This window comes from Sardina pilchardus, chromosome 18 (genome assembly GCF_963854185.1).
Source record: "Sardina pilchardus chromosome 18, fSarPil1.1, whole genome shotgun sequence".
Classification (NCBI taxonomy): Eukaryota; Metazoa; Chordata; class Actinopteri; order Clupeiformes; family Clupeidae; genus Sardina; species Sardina pilchardus.
The window spans coordinates 22,292,089-22,308,803 of record NC_085011.1 but is presented as its reverse complement, the minus strand read 5'-3'; the positions used below and the strand labels follow the sequence as shown (position 1 = coordinate 22,308,803).

Genomic DNA, 16,715 nt, shown 5'->3' with positions numbered 1-16,715 from the left:
CTGCCATTTTCATGCCATGATATGACAATTCTCCAAAAAATTGTACATGGAAATTTGACAAATATTCATTCATATTCCTTTAAACAACAACAACAAAAAAACAGCACTGTTCTCACTTTATGTACGTACGCACAGATGACTGATCTCTGTGGTAAAGCCCACCTTACTCTTGGGAATTATGTTGCATCAAGTTTTATCCAGATACCCTATCCATCAGTGGTAATAATATATTGCGGTCTTTATGGTATCTAACTGCATTAACTCAGCACATTGTGTCAGCACTTGGTTAGCCACATTCGGCATCCGCCTGTGCTCGCGCTAAACATGTAATTTGAGGTGCCTGGTGCCTCTAGGCAGGCGGGCGGGCGGGCGGGAGGGTGAGTGGGGTACGGTGGCTGAGGAGGGACAGCTCCTGTCTGCCGTAATGAGGGCCCTTTTTGCATGTGTGCGTCGGCGTGGCGGAGCCGAGCGGCGCTGAGCTGCAGTGAGTGTGTAATCACAGATAATCAGGCTGCCTCTCCGACTCCTGACGGAGCCTCTGCCTCTGACGGCGCTCAGCCCACAGGCCGCTCCACACGCAGCGAGGAGCTCAGGGTCACAATCTACTGCTGCCGCGCTCGCTCTTCGTTGGTCTCCCCCTCGCTCTGGGTTATGGATATATGCACGCACACGCACGCACACACATACATTCACACACTTTCTCTCTCTTCTCTCTGTCTCTCTCTCACACACACACACACACTTATTTTGTCTAATCTCACAATCATGTAGTTATTTTTCTCTCTGCTCTCTCTCATTGTGTGTCTTTCCCCTTTCTTTCCTTCCTCCCTCTCACCCCCCCCCCCTCTCCCCCTCCCCACCCCACCCCCTCCCTTTCCCTCTCCTCTCTGTGTCTCTGTGTACGCGCAGTTGCACCTAACAACAGCTCTAACGGGGCGCGGAGGAGATAAACAGCTGCTTACACGTTTGCAGGAAAAACAATAAGGCCTGATGAGAGCGCGTCTGCCAGACCTGAGAAGCCAAAGCCGAATGCTACCACAGAGGTGAGGGAGCGGTCGCAGCGATCGCGGGCACGTTCGCAAGCGCACACAAAAGAAAGCAGTGCCAGTGGGCATCTATGGCGGTGCATGGCTCCGGGATCGCTCTACGCGTTGCGCTGCCAAGGTTCGATGTACTCCAGCCCCAGATGGCCAAAGATATCCTCCTCGGTTTTGGCCGGCAAAAATGCATCCTGGAGAAAGAATATAAAACGTTTCAATCAAGAGGGAGAAGAAAAGGAGAGGAGAGGAGAGGAAGGAGAGAGAGAGAGAGAGAGAGGGCTGGGTTACAGCTAATGCAACACTGGCTCTTAGCCAGGGTGCTGCTAAAGTGTCACTCTTAGTCACATTATATTTTTAGGATCGTATACATCAAAACATCGTCACACAAACCAAATGCAGCGGATCAAAACCAAGTTGAGTTTCTCAAAATACCCTAAACACTACAGGACAATGACATGTAGTACGAGAACAAGAGGAACAGCTCCACTATTGTATATCATTTCATCTTATTAGAACCTTCTAAGTCAGAAAATACTTCACACTTATTACATCATGATTCCTAATACTTAAATGTAATTAGGAATGTAATAAAAATCGTCTTTTTTTATAAGCACTCAATCCCTTTTCATCTAATTGAGATGTAGATATATAACAACCAAGCAGATGAAGTATAAAGTGGGACTGATGGGTGGGAAGTAGCCTATCTGTCTCTCTCTCTCTCTCTCCCACTGGCTAATCACTAATCATGAGCATGCCAACCTCTGCCTGTCATGGTCAGGGCTTTCATGCATGATGGAGCCACATCTCTCTTCTTGCATGATGGACTTAATAGCTGTCTGTGCACATCTCAGCACACATGGTGAGCAGCGGCAAAGAGCTTGTGTGACCCGCCGCACGCACACACACACACACACACACACACACACACACACACACACACGCACACACACGTACACACACACACACACACACACACACACACTCTCTCTCTCACACACAGACAAACACACACACACACACACAAACACACAGGGAGAGACACACATACAGTACTCTCACACACACACAGACATACACACAGACACACACACACACACACACACACACACACACACACACACAAACACACAGGGAGAGACACACATACAGTACTCTCACACACACACAGACATACACACAGACACACACACACACACACACACACACACACACACACACACACACACACACACACACACACACACACACACACACACACACACACACACACACACACACACACACACACACACACACACACAAACACACAGGGAGAGACACACATACAGTACTCTCACACACACACAGACATACACACAGACACACACACACACACACACACACACACACACACACAGGGAGAGACACACATACAGTACTCTCACACACACACAGACATACACACAGACACACACACACACACACACACACACACACACACACACACACACACACACACACACACACACACACACACACACACACACACACACACACACACACACACACACACACACACACACACACAGTTGAGCATCCATCAGTGCCCTCTGTGCCCGCAGATGACGCTTACAAATGAAAACAAAACACGGCGTGACCTTGCACTGCAACCAGGAGGCTTTCTCTGGAGGCAAGAGTCAGCCATTATGGATGGCATCCTTGACCTGTCACCACATGGGCGCCATGTCAAACTGACTTTGCCCCCCCCCTGCCAATGGGAGTCATCAGAGCAACAAGGCTGATCTATACATAAAGAAATATGCAGTATACACTCCATATGATTAATACATATGCTTCACGTGTGCAAATACTGTAGAAACAATTTCAGGTGGATTGAAAGGATGAGACTCTGGAATAAGTTAGTTAACAAGTTACCATCCATACCTCCTCTCCAGAAATAATGTTTGAAAGCCAACAGGACACACAAAGACATCAACAGGGATGAAAGCGAGACAACAACACTCAACTCCATTTTTTTCCAACATTCAATTTTCATCTTTCCATTTCCACAATCTCTTTATTGTGGAAAAAAACAACACCTCATAATTAAAACAATTTGACACTGAGGATGTCTTGACTGCGAATCAAAGACGAGGCTTCTCCCCGAGCGGCACCATTAGTCCGCCCAGCAGCCCGCCATCACCTCGGTCTTCCCACACTGCTCCTGCCGAGGAGCGGAATACAGCCGTGGCTCGGGGGGCCCCTCCACCGAGGAGAGAACAGCGTGACTTTGATTAAGAGCTCCAGTCGCCTGTCAGCCGTTAACGGCGAGGCTGACAAAAGTGATAAGAGCGAGTTGTCGAGTCATTCCAGGGAATTCCAGCCTCGCTCACGGAAATGAGAAGAACAAAAGATATCAAGTGGGATGCTTTTTTCGCGAGGTGACGTTCAAATAAAATTTGAAAATAGCATTGGCGCTGACATTAACTCTGTGAGAGAGGAAAGGGAGAACCATTGTGTCATATGAGCCACTGGGATTTTAGTGTGTTTCAGAGCTAAGCCTTGGGTTTCTGAAATAGCCATGTCTAAGTATCCCAACATTTCCTATCATAGATCATGTTAATTAGGAGGAGATTAATTACATTCCTGCCTTCCTCACAGATCAGTGTTCACTGCAACCCAGAAACAGCACACAGACCTGTGCACACATCATAGATAAGGTCACATGGAGCCTTCACACACTTCCACTTAGATTCAGATTCTCAGATCACCCAATTAGAGCTTGCTAAGAACCAGTGTGTTCTCTAACATGGCATACATGCAGTAACCTCTGGCTCCAGTGCACTTGGGGGTGGGTTGAACAGAGTGCCATGAAGAAACAAGTCCCCAGAGGTGACCATGCGGCGGTGCTACCTTTTCAGTGCGCTCTCAGTCTGATATTCTGCTTTCTATGGAGGCAAGCAAAAGAGCTGGTGAATTCTCGACTGCTATTAGCAGGGCCAAGTGCTCGGAGAGGAATGTGCCTGCCGAACTTTCCTTTTGTGCCACCCTCTCATCTCTCTCTGTCACTCCATCTCTGTCTTCCTCTCTCTCACTCTCCTCTCTCTCTCTCTCTCTCTATTCCCCTCTCTCTCTCTCTCTCTCTCTCTCTCTCTCTCTCTCTCTCTCTCTCTCTCTCTCTCTCTCTCTCTCTCTCATGTCATGTTCTATGTCGCATCTTTCTTGTGCGCTTTGCTCTCGCTCTCGTTTGCCTTCTTTTGTCTGTTCTCCCCTCCACCGCTTTCCCTTTTTTTTTCCGCAGCCCAACAGCTGTAATCATGCCAGGGGTGGGTGTGTAACGTTCGTCAGCGAGGCCCTCTGAGTGCGTGCCCACATCTGAGACGCTGGCATTCAGAGAGAGAGAGAGCGAGGTGGCAGGGTTATTGCCTTCCCCAATTTCACCATTTCAAAAGATTACATGGTGTCAGCGAGCCAAAGGACTAGCACGGTATCAGAGAAGCTGTCAGAGCCAGGCGATGTCTTAGGGGCAAGACGATGCTCACATTTTTTTTTTTTTTTTTTGACAAATTTATGAAGGACCTCGAAGGGTGGGGGGGAGCACTGAATAAGTCAAGAGAAGTTTCTTAAGACAGATTCCTCAGGCAGCTTCCGTGGTTCATTTTATGCATGACATAAAGCGTTCCGCTTTTTACTCCTGATGAAACTATAAGGACATTAATCTGTAATAGCCTAAGCACTGGATCAAATCAGATGGTATTCAGAAGCTATTATGATAAAACTCAGGACAACACATAATACGAACATCATACAAACATACAGATTTCGTATGACATACATTTCATACATATCATCTAACACATTTCACACATGCATAAGCAGTGCTGACTGAAGAAGCGACGGCATAACATTAGATACATCACTCAATGGAACTCAGCAGAAGGCCGAGATACACAGAATAACACAACACAAAAGGAAATTGGTTGAGGCTGGAACAGGAAACTATGAGTGTTGCCATTGTTCCCCCAACAACACCTCTGATTTTTTTTTCCACCGTGGATTACGCCTGGCAAGCAGCAACATCTCCCAGCTCAACTGACCTCCGCTAATTGCCTGAACTCTGGTACTGTGTGAAACGTGCAATCAGCTGCGCATTCAAAATCCCCCATTTTGGTGTGCAAAGCTCCCTTTGTGTGTTGCAGGCCTGCCTTTCTGCCAGCAGGAGGAAAGCTCAGTTTGTAGGCCGTGTGTAAACTGAATTCCCAGCCCTGCTTGACGTAGTGCTAGGAGCTCATGTCTGTGGGAAGTATGAAAGGGTTGATATTATCAGCCCTGTGTGCTTTTTGTCACCTGCTGGCCCTACAGAACATGTTTCCTACAATTACGTCTCCTAGAGGTAGACTTGTATGGGAACAGAAGTCCAGTATACCAGAAGGATCTCCTCGGTTAAGAAAAGCAATAAATCAACTAGTTATTGTCATTGTAAAAGGTAGCTTCAGAAATGGGGTTAATGAGGTCTGACAGTCTGTAGGTTCCAGAATCCTACAAATGCCTGAAAGACACAAACAACAGAGGAGTGTGTGCAGTGATCTGTCTTCATGTGAGTGGAGTGTTTGAGTGTGAGTGTGTGTGTGTGTGTGTGTGTGTGTGTGTGTGTGTGTGTGTGTGTGTGTGTGTGTGCGTGCGTGTGTGAGAGTTGCTTCCGTCTTTCCCTTTTATAGCTCTCGTCATTGGTGTGATGTTGGTAAGTGTAGTGTGATTTGCCGCACTAGTCAGAGCGTCACAACTTCAGAGCGTCACAACATCTGTCTCAGTTCTACTTCCCATGTCTCCCATCAGCACCAAAGCCACACTCTGATCTCTGATGGATAGGCCAGTCAGACAGCTACTTCACTTTGTCAGTTACTTCACTTTGTATCAATCTTTTTCTCCACTCTCTCTCCCTCTCTCCCTCTCTCTCTCTCTCTCTCGGAGTAAAGAAAACACTCACCGATTGGAAAGAATATTGAGGGGGTAAAAAAACAAACACAGACTGCATTGTCTATTGTCCTTGAACTAAATCATATGTGGCACATTGTACCATATTGGCAGAAGTTATGGCACTTGCATAATAGAACACTCCCCTATAACAGCTTGTGGTCCAGCAGGATGTGTTTTTGTAATCACCGTATGCTCTTCTCAAGCATGCAATTGAGGCCAAAGCACTGATCAAGGCCAACACATTCCAAACTCAAAACTGCACTATACTGTAACTACCAAATCAGTTAGGAACTATTTCCCCATTTCACAGTCATATAATTTCTAATGGAAAGGAAATAATAATACAAATTATAATAATTGACATTAATTTAATGGCCAGAATGGGAGCTGGTTTGATCATAATACAGTGTAGAACCTTCAACTCTTGCCTTTGTCTAAAGACTGGACATGACTGGACGACATGACTGGACATTGTTCCAAGTTCAAGACTTTTCAGCTGACATGAATCTGGACAAGTGATGAGGACTGGTGCTGGTGCTGCTGCCTCCACGCCCACACATCCAGCTGAGGAGTGCTGAGGGATGTCCAGATTTGTTCAAAGCCTTTGACACTCAGGCTGGGCTAAGACATGACACGATGAGAGAAAGGGTCTCCACAAAAGGACACATCACAGCTCCCCTCCCAGTCCACCGCTGGCAGTGGAAACACTCTCTTGACCAGACTTAACTTTGCAGAGGATAACATCATACGCAGATGATCTCGTTTTTTTTTCTTCTCTTTCTTTCTGTCTTTCTCTCTCTCTCTCTCTCTCTCTCTCTCTCTCTCTGCTAATGTTGTAACAGCATGGCTTATATTCTGGTAGCAGAGATGGATGTACAACACCATGATCGAGACAACTTGCAATGCAACGCCAGATGGAACTGGTGCTCTGGGAAAACATTGCAAAAGTTTGTGTATCATGTCGTCACCTTCCTAAATTAATGACATAAGTCATGTTTTCATGTTTTCAGAAGACACAAAAAACAGTTAACGGAAAACATTGATTGATGATGATTTGTGCAAAACATCTTAGGAATGTGATGATATGTGACATGTTTTTCGTGCTTACCATGTTGGATTTGTTTGTTTTCACAACATAGTGGAGTGTTACTTCATTTTAGTTAGCTGCTAGGCTGCATCAAACCCCTATGCCATGATGGCGTTTCCAATACAAACAGAGCAATGCCCCCTCCCCCCAATTCCGCCTTTGTACGTTTCACAAAGAGCAGAAAGGCAGAATAACAGCACAATGTTCATACTTTGAAAGGGCTGTTGAAAAGAGGTTTTCTTTCTCTCTACAGTTACCACAAGCTTTTGATATACCTGGAGAAAACGACAAAAAGCATTACAATTTCCCGACGACGCGGGTGCTTCAAAATTGTTTTTACATGCTGCCTGCAAAGCAACCCCTCGTGTTTGAGTTTATCTAAAATGCTAGCAGGTATAACCGGCTGTGCGTGGCTCTTGTGGTTGGGATGAATCATGCATTCTTGGGGGAGACAGATGAAAGGGAGAAGAACCGCCCCTGCGCTCATTCAATCGGACGGCCCGGGGGTCAAGCACGGTCGTGGGGTAAATACAGATACAGTCTGCCTCCCGCTTGGTCGACTGCACTCTCCGCGCTTTGTTTTTAAGGGCTCTGCCGTGCGTTTACTGCCGGGTGGGAAACAGGTTGTTATTAGCGGGGAGGTGATGAATGAAAAAGCCGTTTGATCGGTCCTAAGTTAATCTGTCTTTATAGCCGCTGAGGGGGGAAAAGGGCTGACGGAGGCAGAAAAGTACGAGTCGATTAAAGCTTCAGCCATCCTATGGCCCTATAAAGCAAGGCACACACACACACACACACACACTCACACACACACACACACTCAAACAGACACAGTGCTAACTCCCCTGTGAAAACAGGTACATGGGCACAATTGTACAATTTGGGTGCATCCTCTCTCTTTTTCTCTCTCTCACTCTCACACACACAAACACACACACACACACACACACACACACACACACACACACACACACACACAGAGGCAGACAGACACAGAAGCAAGAAGTTACCCCTCCAATCAATCCAGCAATTACTGCAAGGCCCATAAAGCACTCTGTCCTCTCAGTAATAAGATCTAGCCGAACGGCTTTTCCACATCAAGGATTCCACCTCTCTAATCACTCAAAGGTATATAGCTGCCTCCTACAGTACAATAACTGGCCCCCTCTAATTACCAGCTGACAATGATTTCATAAGTCAGGCTCATTACGAAGCCTGATTGTTTGGCGTCCTCTTTCATGTGCTTGGACACCTGCCCCCGAGTATTACAGGGGAAAAAAAAGATAATTAGCGTTGACTTTGTAAAATGCTAAGAGTAGGCACATCGGCCGCCAAAACGTAATGTGCAAGAAAAAAAAGAAAAAGAATGTTCAGAGAGCTCTTCTCTTGGAAAGCTTGCACATTTGACTGAGCAATTTATCACTGCCTATCCCACATCTTTTTAATGACGTTTTATGTTTTGACACCCCCCACCCACACCACCACCACCACCACCACCACCACCCACACCACCACCACCATCCGCCCCCTACACACACCTTATTCAGCAAGGAAGTTCTGAAAGAAGAAAATCAGACGTGATGTTCCTGCCAAGTCAATATCACCACTGTGCGACTTCAATAAAAGTTGGAATTCAATAGTTAACTGGGTGCTGAGCTGTTTCTCTTGCCTGTGTTTATCGCTGCGCGTGTTCTTTCAGAGGCTCCCCTCTTATCTCTGGTGAGGGAATTTAGAAGAAGAAAAAAAGCGCCGCCTTCTCTTTGGCTGCCATGGATGAGACCAGACAGAATTGCAGAATTGTCCTCTAATGATAACAATAAATTAACTTTCTCTGCTCTAGTGGAGCCGTAAATAATTAATTGGTTTGTTCAGAGGAGGGAGTTGGTTTTGCATGACCGAATCACTTCCCGCTCCGCTCCAGACGCTTGGCTCCGATGCTGCCTCATCAGCTGTCAGCGCATTTTTCGCGCCGTGCAGAATATGAGCTTTATTCGGCCACGTCTGGGGATGAATCAACACATTTGGAACTCAGCGAAAAATGCAATGTGAGAGGGAAAATATCTGCTCTTTAGTAGAGAGAGTAGCAACTGTGCTTTGGGCTGCGTTGTGCATTATGCTAGTTTTGGTGTATCTGAGGCAATACTGGAACAAAATCATAAACTGTGTGAAGTGGAGGAAATTCATAAATAAGGGCCTCTCAACATAACGTCTATTTCCAGAATACCGTAGCGATCAGTCTTTATATTTGAAAGCCATCACTGATTACATATTCTGCCGGCTATCTTAGAGCAAACACAAATCGGACTCTCCTCAGATCTGCAATCAGGCACAAGCTAGTTATCCAGCCTACTAGTATCGACCAAGCAGGCCCAAGAGATGGACTGCAAGCCATTTGTATAATTGGTGACACTGGGATCTGATGGAAAGTGGAAGGAATATACCGAGTCAATAGCAGTAGCTGCACTATTGTACTGTATGAATGCTGCTTGAATTGAGCTATATGAACTGTACAGTACCCACCACATCAATTGCTACCCAAGATTTTGCTATTTTATCTGAGTTTCAACATGAGAAATAAGGAACAATGAGGAAAAATTCAACCTTAGAGGGAGGGCGATTTGCTCTGAGAACAAACGTTTTCTCATAAAGAAATATATATTCTTAACAAAAACCATATGTCACGTTTATTACACCTCTTTTAACTCCTCTCACAGGGCAAATGAATGTGGAGGGTACCGTAAATATTTGTGTGTGTGTGTGTGTGTGTGTGTTCTGATATCATTAGTGAAGCTGAGAAATGATGACACCATTTGGGACCCGAAGACAGCGAAACAGGACGACAGGTGACGACAACTGGGCATAACGATGCAATGACTAAGCGTCCAATTAGGACGGCGGGCTGCATTTGTGTGTGCGTATTAAAGCTCATTTCAGCAAAGCTGCTCTGTCCCCCTGGTAGGAAGCCTCTGCTCCATCCAAGAGGGACAGATAAGGGGCTAAATTGCTGTGCTGTGGTCTGTATAACTAACTAAACATGCTCAGGCTTTTTCTCTGGGTTCTCATTACCACACATCTAGCCCCTGCAACATGTGAACATGATTCCATCGAGGAATCATGAGATAGAATAATGACCAAGCAAACATGCCTATCCGAAGGCAAACATGAATATATTTCCAAGCAAAACATGCTAATAATGTAATGATTTATGCATAGCATTTAATAGTTATGTAAAACTCTTTACGTTTAATATTTGTAGCTTAGTTTAATAATTAATTCTGTTGGTTATTTCCTATTTGTTGGTCATTTCCCATTTCCTACAATTCATTTAAACCCAAGGTTTAAGTTCCTAAATGCACTTTTAAGTGGTAATGGGATCTATTCCCTGGGTAAAGGTATTGATTAAATGCATGCATTCACTGCATTGTAAGCAACTTCTGATAAGTGAGTGTGACTAAAAATAACTAAATGAAACCTCTGATATAAACTTTTGTTTACCCAATACATTTACAAAGCTGAACTATATGTGGCTCATCTGTCACAAAATCTCACTTACTTTCCTATCATGCAGACGTGATGGATGATTAAAAGGTTTCTGTGTGTACTAGAAAGAGAGTTCCCCTTGGGAGGCGTTAAAGAACCCTTGCACCTACAGTAGATGCAGCTTTTGCCGATGTCGGAAGCGATTGCCGTGATCTCACCGCAGAGGACAAAGGCAAGCCGAGCCAGAACCGACGCAGAGCCAAACTGCAAGCTGATCTCAGCCGGGCCCGCCGCTGTCACCACAATCAGTGTGTCAATTAATGCTGTCTGACAAGCAGACGGAACCAGTGAGGGCAACCACTGGCATCCTCTCATCAATAATAAAACACCTTCGTCTCTCTCCTCCTAGCCTTCTCTCCCTGCCCTCTCTCCCTTCCTCTTTCTTTCGTTCCCTTGTCTTCTATCTTTAATCTACCCTCCTCTCTTTTTTCCCTCTGCCCTTTCTGCTCCGCTCTCTCTCTCTTTTTTTGTACTTTATAATAATGGGCTTGCAGATTGCAGGTGTTGGATGGAGAGGGACAATAGCCGGGCAGAATCCTCTTCTCTTCTCTTTCAGCGACACAAACAGAGGAAGAAGCGCTGGCAATGATAGATTCTAAAAATACTTGCACGCTCCCTTCAGTTCTCTGCTTTCCCTGTGGAAAGAGTGATAATGGGTGTGTGGGAGGATAGAAGGGAGGGGATGGGTACAGAAGGGTGTCAGAGGGAGAGGGGGAGAGGAAGAGGAAGAAAAGAAGGGGAGAGAGGGAGGGAGGGAAGGGAGAAGGAGGATGAAGAGGACTATGAAGGCTCAAATATAATAATATTTTTTGTGTGTGTGGTGGGAGAGAAAACAATTAGCGTAAATGTCACGTTTTTAACTCCCTTTTATATCTATGGCAGCGGGATCTCTCTTCTCTGAAGCTTCTATCTCAATCTCACACTATCACTTTATCGTTTCTCCGCGGATCAAAACTGTTTTATGAGGGAGTAATCTCGCCCTAAAAAATAGATAACTGGCAGATAAGCAGAAATGGATACAACATGGCTTCAATGTGTCTGGCATAGATATAGAGGGGGAAATAAATGCACCAATTTACAGAAAAACTACAGAAACAGGCTATCTGACAAAGCAAAGATTTAGTTTCTCATCCAAAGTTTGTCCGTCACTGCAGAAACCAAGCGTGGAAAGTTGCAGTGGCACACAATCAATAACTCAATCACCTCCCTCTCATTTGGACTCTCATTGAATTCCAGCACGCTCATTCGTTCAGTTTCTCATTCGTTCATTTGCCCAGTCACACCCTCTCTCTTTCTCTCTCTCTCTCTCTCTCTCGCTCTCTCCCTCCGCCTCGTTCTCTGTCCATCTCTCATTTCACACAATTAACCTGAGCACTCTTCCGCTTGCACCCTTGCCACTGGGCCATCACCTACCACTTTAACACCTCATCTGTCAGCCATCACTCCTGCCTCATAAATTTTACAGCCCTCCGCCCCTGCGCTCCCTCTCCCACTCGCCCCTGTGCTACACCACCCTTAATTGTTTCCCTGACCTCCGCTTGAGAAAGACAGAGGCACCGAAACGACTGTAGCTCAAAATGAACATCACCGAGCCATAATACGCTCCTGGGAGAGACGGTGCCCTTGAACACTAAGGCCCGTGTAAAAGGATTGGCAGTGAGATGATTGTTTCCTCTGCATAACTGCTTAGTATGAAACGTCCAGGCCAGAGGTCAATTCGTGACTGGTCACAGTGTTGGAGAGGGCATTTCGGCATCTTTTTTTTAAATGTCATTTTAGGCAATACAACATGGATCAGTGCGAAGTCATATCAAGTCAACTATAAAAAGGAGAACGTTGAGATGTTGACCAATGGGGAGTCATCTCTGCCTGACGTCATCAATCTGAACTAATCTCCAACCAAACATCTTAGGGCAGTGGTTCTCAAACTGTGGTACGGGTACCACTGGTGGTACGTGGACTCTCTGTTCTGGTACTCAGTCTCCAATATGTTTTTTTTCATGAAGACAAAATAATCACTTCAAATGATATATATAATGAAAAATCATTACATCTAGAGGAAAAAAAATAGTATGTATGTATGTATTTAAGTAGGCCTACGCTACCGTATTTATGCTGCTCATAATGGTGGTACTTGGATATTTAATTGTTCTCTGAGGTGGTACTCATTGTGAAAAGTTTGAGAACCACTGTCTTAGGGCATATTTACCAGCCTTACACTAAATAAGGGTGCGCTACAATAAACCAGTTCTTATTTAGACATTCTGAAGCGACTGAACACCCAGGTTCAGGGCATCCATGAGGCTAGAAAGGGTTAAGGTATTGTGTTCTCCTTCAGACAACCGACGTAATATTCGTAACCTTGCGTTCTCTTTCAGTAGTCGTTAACCAGTGAGAACACGTATACCACAGTTCTCATTGCCACATGACTCATTGAGAACGCATCAGCGGGGTGCAACTGCACTGCACTGCACTGCACGCACACGGCAGGTAGCGAGATGGAGCCGACAGTGCAGACCAGGCAGAGATCTGACAAGCGGCGATGCGGCGTCGGAACGCAGCAGTTTTGCAAGCCCCTGGAGTGGTACTCATGGACACAGGACCAGGAGAGTGTATGAGAAGACGCCAGGATCAGTGTCAGCTGTGGCACACACACACACACAAACACACTCAGTCTCCTTCTGCTGCTCAACAACGTTGCACAAGCATTGCACTGACAAGCACACACACATCTGACCCCAGGGTTGTAGCGTCCATGAATGGTGGCTGTTAGCTGGCACTAGAGGGTTACTCATACATGTGCCAAAAGCATAGAGCAGGCTTTGGACGTGCTCACAACGTCCACATTGTAAAAACAGAAGAAAGTGAAACAGAAGAAAGTGTTGTCTGAAGTCCAACTCCTGCTTACTGTACGTACACACCGCTGCTGACTTGAGCTTCCAAGAAGCTCTGGACGCCCTGCCAAGGACGCCTGTGGAAAGCTTTGGACGCTTTGGCCGCTCTGACGTGGCAGCATTCTATGTTCGATCATGTTCGTTGCTGGTCGTTTGCCGCTGAACCGCGTCATAGCTCATTACCATAAAGTTGAGCCAATTTCAACTTTCTGCTTGACGCTCAAGTCACTCAAGACGCCCAAAATGCGACGCCGACGGATTTGTCGCCGATTACCCAAGAGGCAGCCATGCTACTAGAATAAAGGGGCTTTGCTTTTTCAGGGGAAGCATTCAGGGGGAAGTACACCTAAGGCTTTGAATGCTAACGTTAGAGTGACGTTACGTTAGGCTTTAACCAATCAGCGAGAGAGCCTTTGTTTCAATAGCACGTGTCCAACTGCCTGAGCCCCATAGCAGATGAACAACTGCGTTGCGTAAGGAGCGTGATCGGTCAGTATAGGCCTGGAGCGCTCTAACTGGGCAGAGGTTGTGCAACTACATGAACAACAGGATGCTTTACCTTAACCCAACAAAATGCTCCAATCGCTCAAGCAAGATTGTATGGTCCACTGTATCAAAGCCAGCAGTCAAGCCTAAGGGAACTAACTGAAAAGCTCTTTCAGTTGGCAGTGAGCAGCAGGTAATTTGTAACTTCCAGGAGTGCAGCCTAGGTGCTTTGTATGTTATGCAGCCAATGAGGCTTACAATTTCTCAGACCAATGATGAGTTTATCATGAAACATGAAATACTTATTTTAGAGGGCGAGAGGAAATCAAATCTCTAATATAAGGCATGTTGTGGATTTCATGAGACACTGGGTCAAATGTGCAGAAAGATAGCGAGACAATCTTGTTCTGTATGTGTCATAAAAGCTTGATGCCCACGTGTGTGTGTGTGTGTGTGTGTGTGTGTGTGTGTGTGTGTGTGTGTGTGTGTATTTGTTTGGATAGGGGAGACATTACACTTATTTGAACAGTCTGTGACTGAAGCTGATGCTAATGAAGTCACAATATTAATGTTTTCAACAAACTCAAATAATCATACAAAAAAAAAACCTCAAATAATCATCACTTGCAGTGTGAAGATGACGTTGTGCAAGCAGCTGGAGGGTTAAGAAAGTTACTGACAGTTTTGAGCTATAGCCCAGGCCTATGGTGGATCTGTGATGCAACATCTGCTTATATTTCTGCCTATTTTGACAGCATGTGGAACCTGTACATAATACGCCGAGACACAACTTTCATGTAGCAAAAAATAGAAATACAAGTATTTATTCAGACTCGATTCATCACTTCTTGCCAGCTCCCAAGGGTAATTCTCCTACTGGAGGAGGAGGGGAAAGAAGAAAAAAAAAACACCATCGCTCATGCAGACGGCAAGTTTGCGTATGTTTGTGTGCGTGCATGCGTACGTTCATCATAAACACACATGCCTGGAGAATCTTAAGAAAAGCATACTTAGCTCCTAGGCCGCCGCTGCCGCTGCGCTGGCTCTATGGGGATTTAAACGGTTGATTAATGAGGCCCTCCTGAGGGAGCCCTCCTGTGCGAGAGAGAGAGAGAGGCTCCAAACGCCGTGAAATACTACCGGTGCGGAAAAGCGATGAGGTGCGGGACCGGCGAAGCAGAGCGGGGCATTAGGTGGACTAAACGCGGGGGCCGACGGGAGGTGACGAGCGCTGCGCTGCGCGGCGCTGCGGAGTGTGGTGTAGCGCGGAGCGGCACGCTGGGGCGCGGGGGGGGGGGGGAAGAGCAGGCGGCGCGAGGCTTAATCACTCGCACGGAGCCCAGATGAGACGGCCCTGTTGCTATACGTCAGCTGTCCGACTGGCTGAGTGGTTTATTGGCAGGCAAACAGACACACACACACACACACACGTACGTACACACCCACACAAATGCACACCCACATGCTTAGACACACACACACAGAGACACACTAACATATGCACAGACAAACACATGCGCACACACACACACACACACACACACACAGATACACTCACATAAGCATAGACAAACACACACACACACACACACACACAGACATACTCACAAACACATACAGACAAACACATACACATAAACACACACACACACACACACACACACACACACACACACACACACACACACACACACACACAGACACTCTTTCTCATCCAGTGCATCAAGCCTTGGCAGGGTGCAGGCTCTCGCGCAGGAGAGAGACGGTGAGGACAGCGAGGGCCCTGTGATTGGTGCAGCTGCAGGCAGATAGGATTCCTCGGGATGCGGCCGGCGAGCATTAATCAGGCAAGCAGCGTCGACTCGGCCGGCCTAAGTGGGCCATTACAGATAAAGGACCTGTCAGGAAGAATGGAGGGGTGCCTGCCAGCCCTGTATACGGAAGGTGTGTGTGTGTGTGTGTGTGTGTGTGTGTGTGTGTGTGTGCGCGCTTGGTGGGTGTATGTGTGTGAAGAGAAGTGTTTCAGAAAATAAGTGGGGCCAGGAAGTTTTGCAAAATTACACCACCATTTTATCTAATAGCTCCGCACCATTAAGACGGGAACGACGGGAGAAATAAGAACACTGTCCATGTCATTGTGCTCCCTGCGCTCTTCAAAGGAGGCTCGGTTCAGCTCGAGTGAGCCTCTGTGCTGTTCCATGTGTTTGACCAAGCAGAAAGAGAGAGGCCTGTTGGCTGGTCCGTTATGATACTACAGAGGATTGGGGGTGTTGGGTGGTGGTTGTTGGGGGGTGGGGGGCTCTTCTGCACAGAGAGCTTCCCAGAGATAAACACTCATCGTGGGGTTTTGTGAGATCAATGAACTGATCCCTCCAAAGGCGACCACACACTGGGCTGCCTTATCACCACACCAGTAGCCCTGGCGTGGTCCGATTCCTAAGGAGCACTTGCGTCAATCCGTGCCAGCTCAGGGCCAAATCCTCTCCAAAATTATCATGAGGGTGTGTATGTGTATGAGAAAGAGAGAGAGAGTGTGTGTGTGTGTGTGTGTGTGTGTGTGTGTGTGTGTGTGTGTGTGTGTGTGTGTGTGTTGGAAGGGGGGGGGGGGGGGGAGTACAAAAAATAAAAATGTTAAAAAAAAACGTCCCAAGTATTAAGAAAGGGAGAGAATCAGATTTATAATCCACTTTGAGCTGCCGTCTTAAGAGCCGA

At 46.4% G+C, this 16,715-nt stretch overlaps 1 protein-coding gene across 1 annotated transcript in view; it reads right to left on the bottom strand.

Moving 5' to 3' along the window:
- Positions 1 to 1,114: 1,114 nt before the first annotated feature.
- Positions 1,115 to 16,715, bottom strand: part of dntt (deoxynucleotidyltransferase, terminal) — a 69,523-nt gene continuing 53,922 nt past the window's right edge. The window contains exon 11 of the mRNA XM_062519596.1: positions 1,115 to 1,231. Within this exon, the coding sequence (XP_062375580.1) occupies positions 1,145 to 1,231 (87 nt within the window). The 3' untranslated portion in view covers positions 1,115 to 1,144. The remainder of the gene's footprint in view (positions 1,232 to 16,715) is intronic.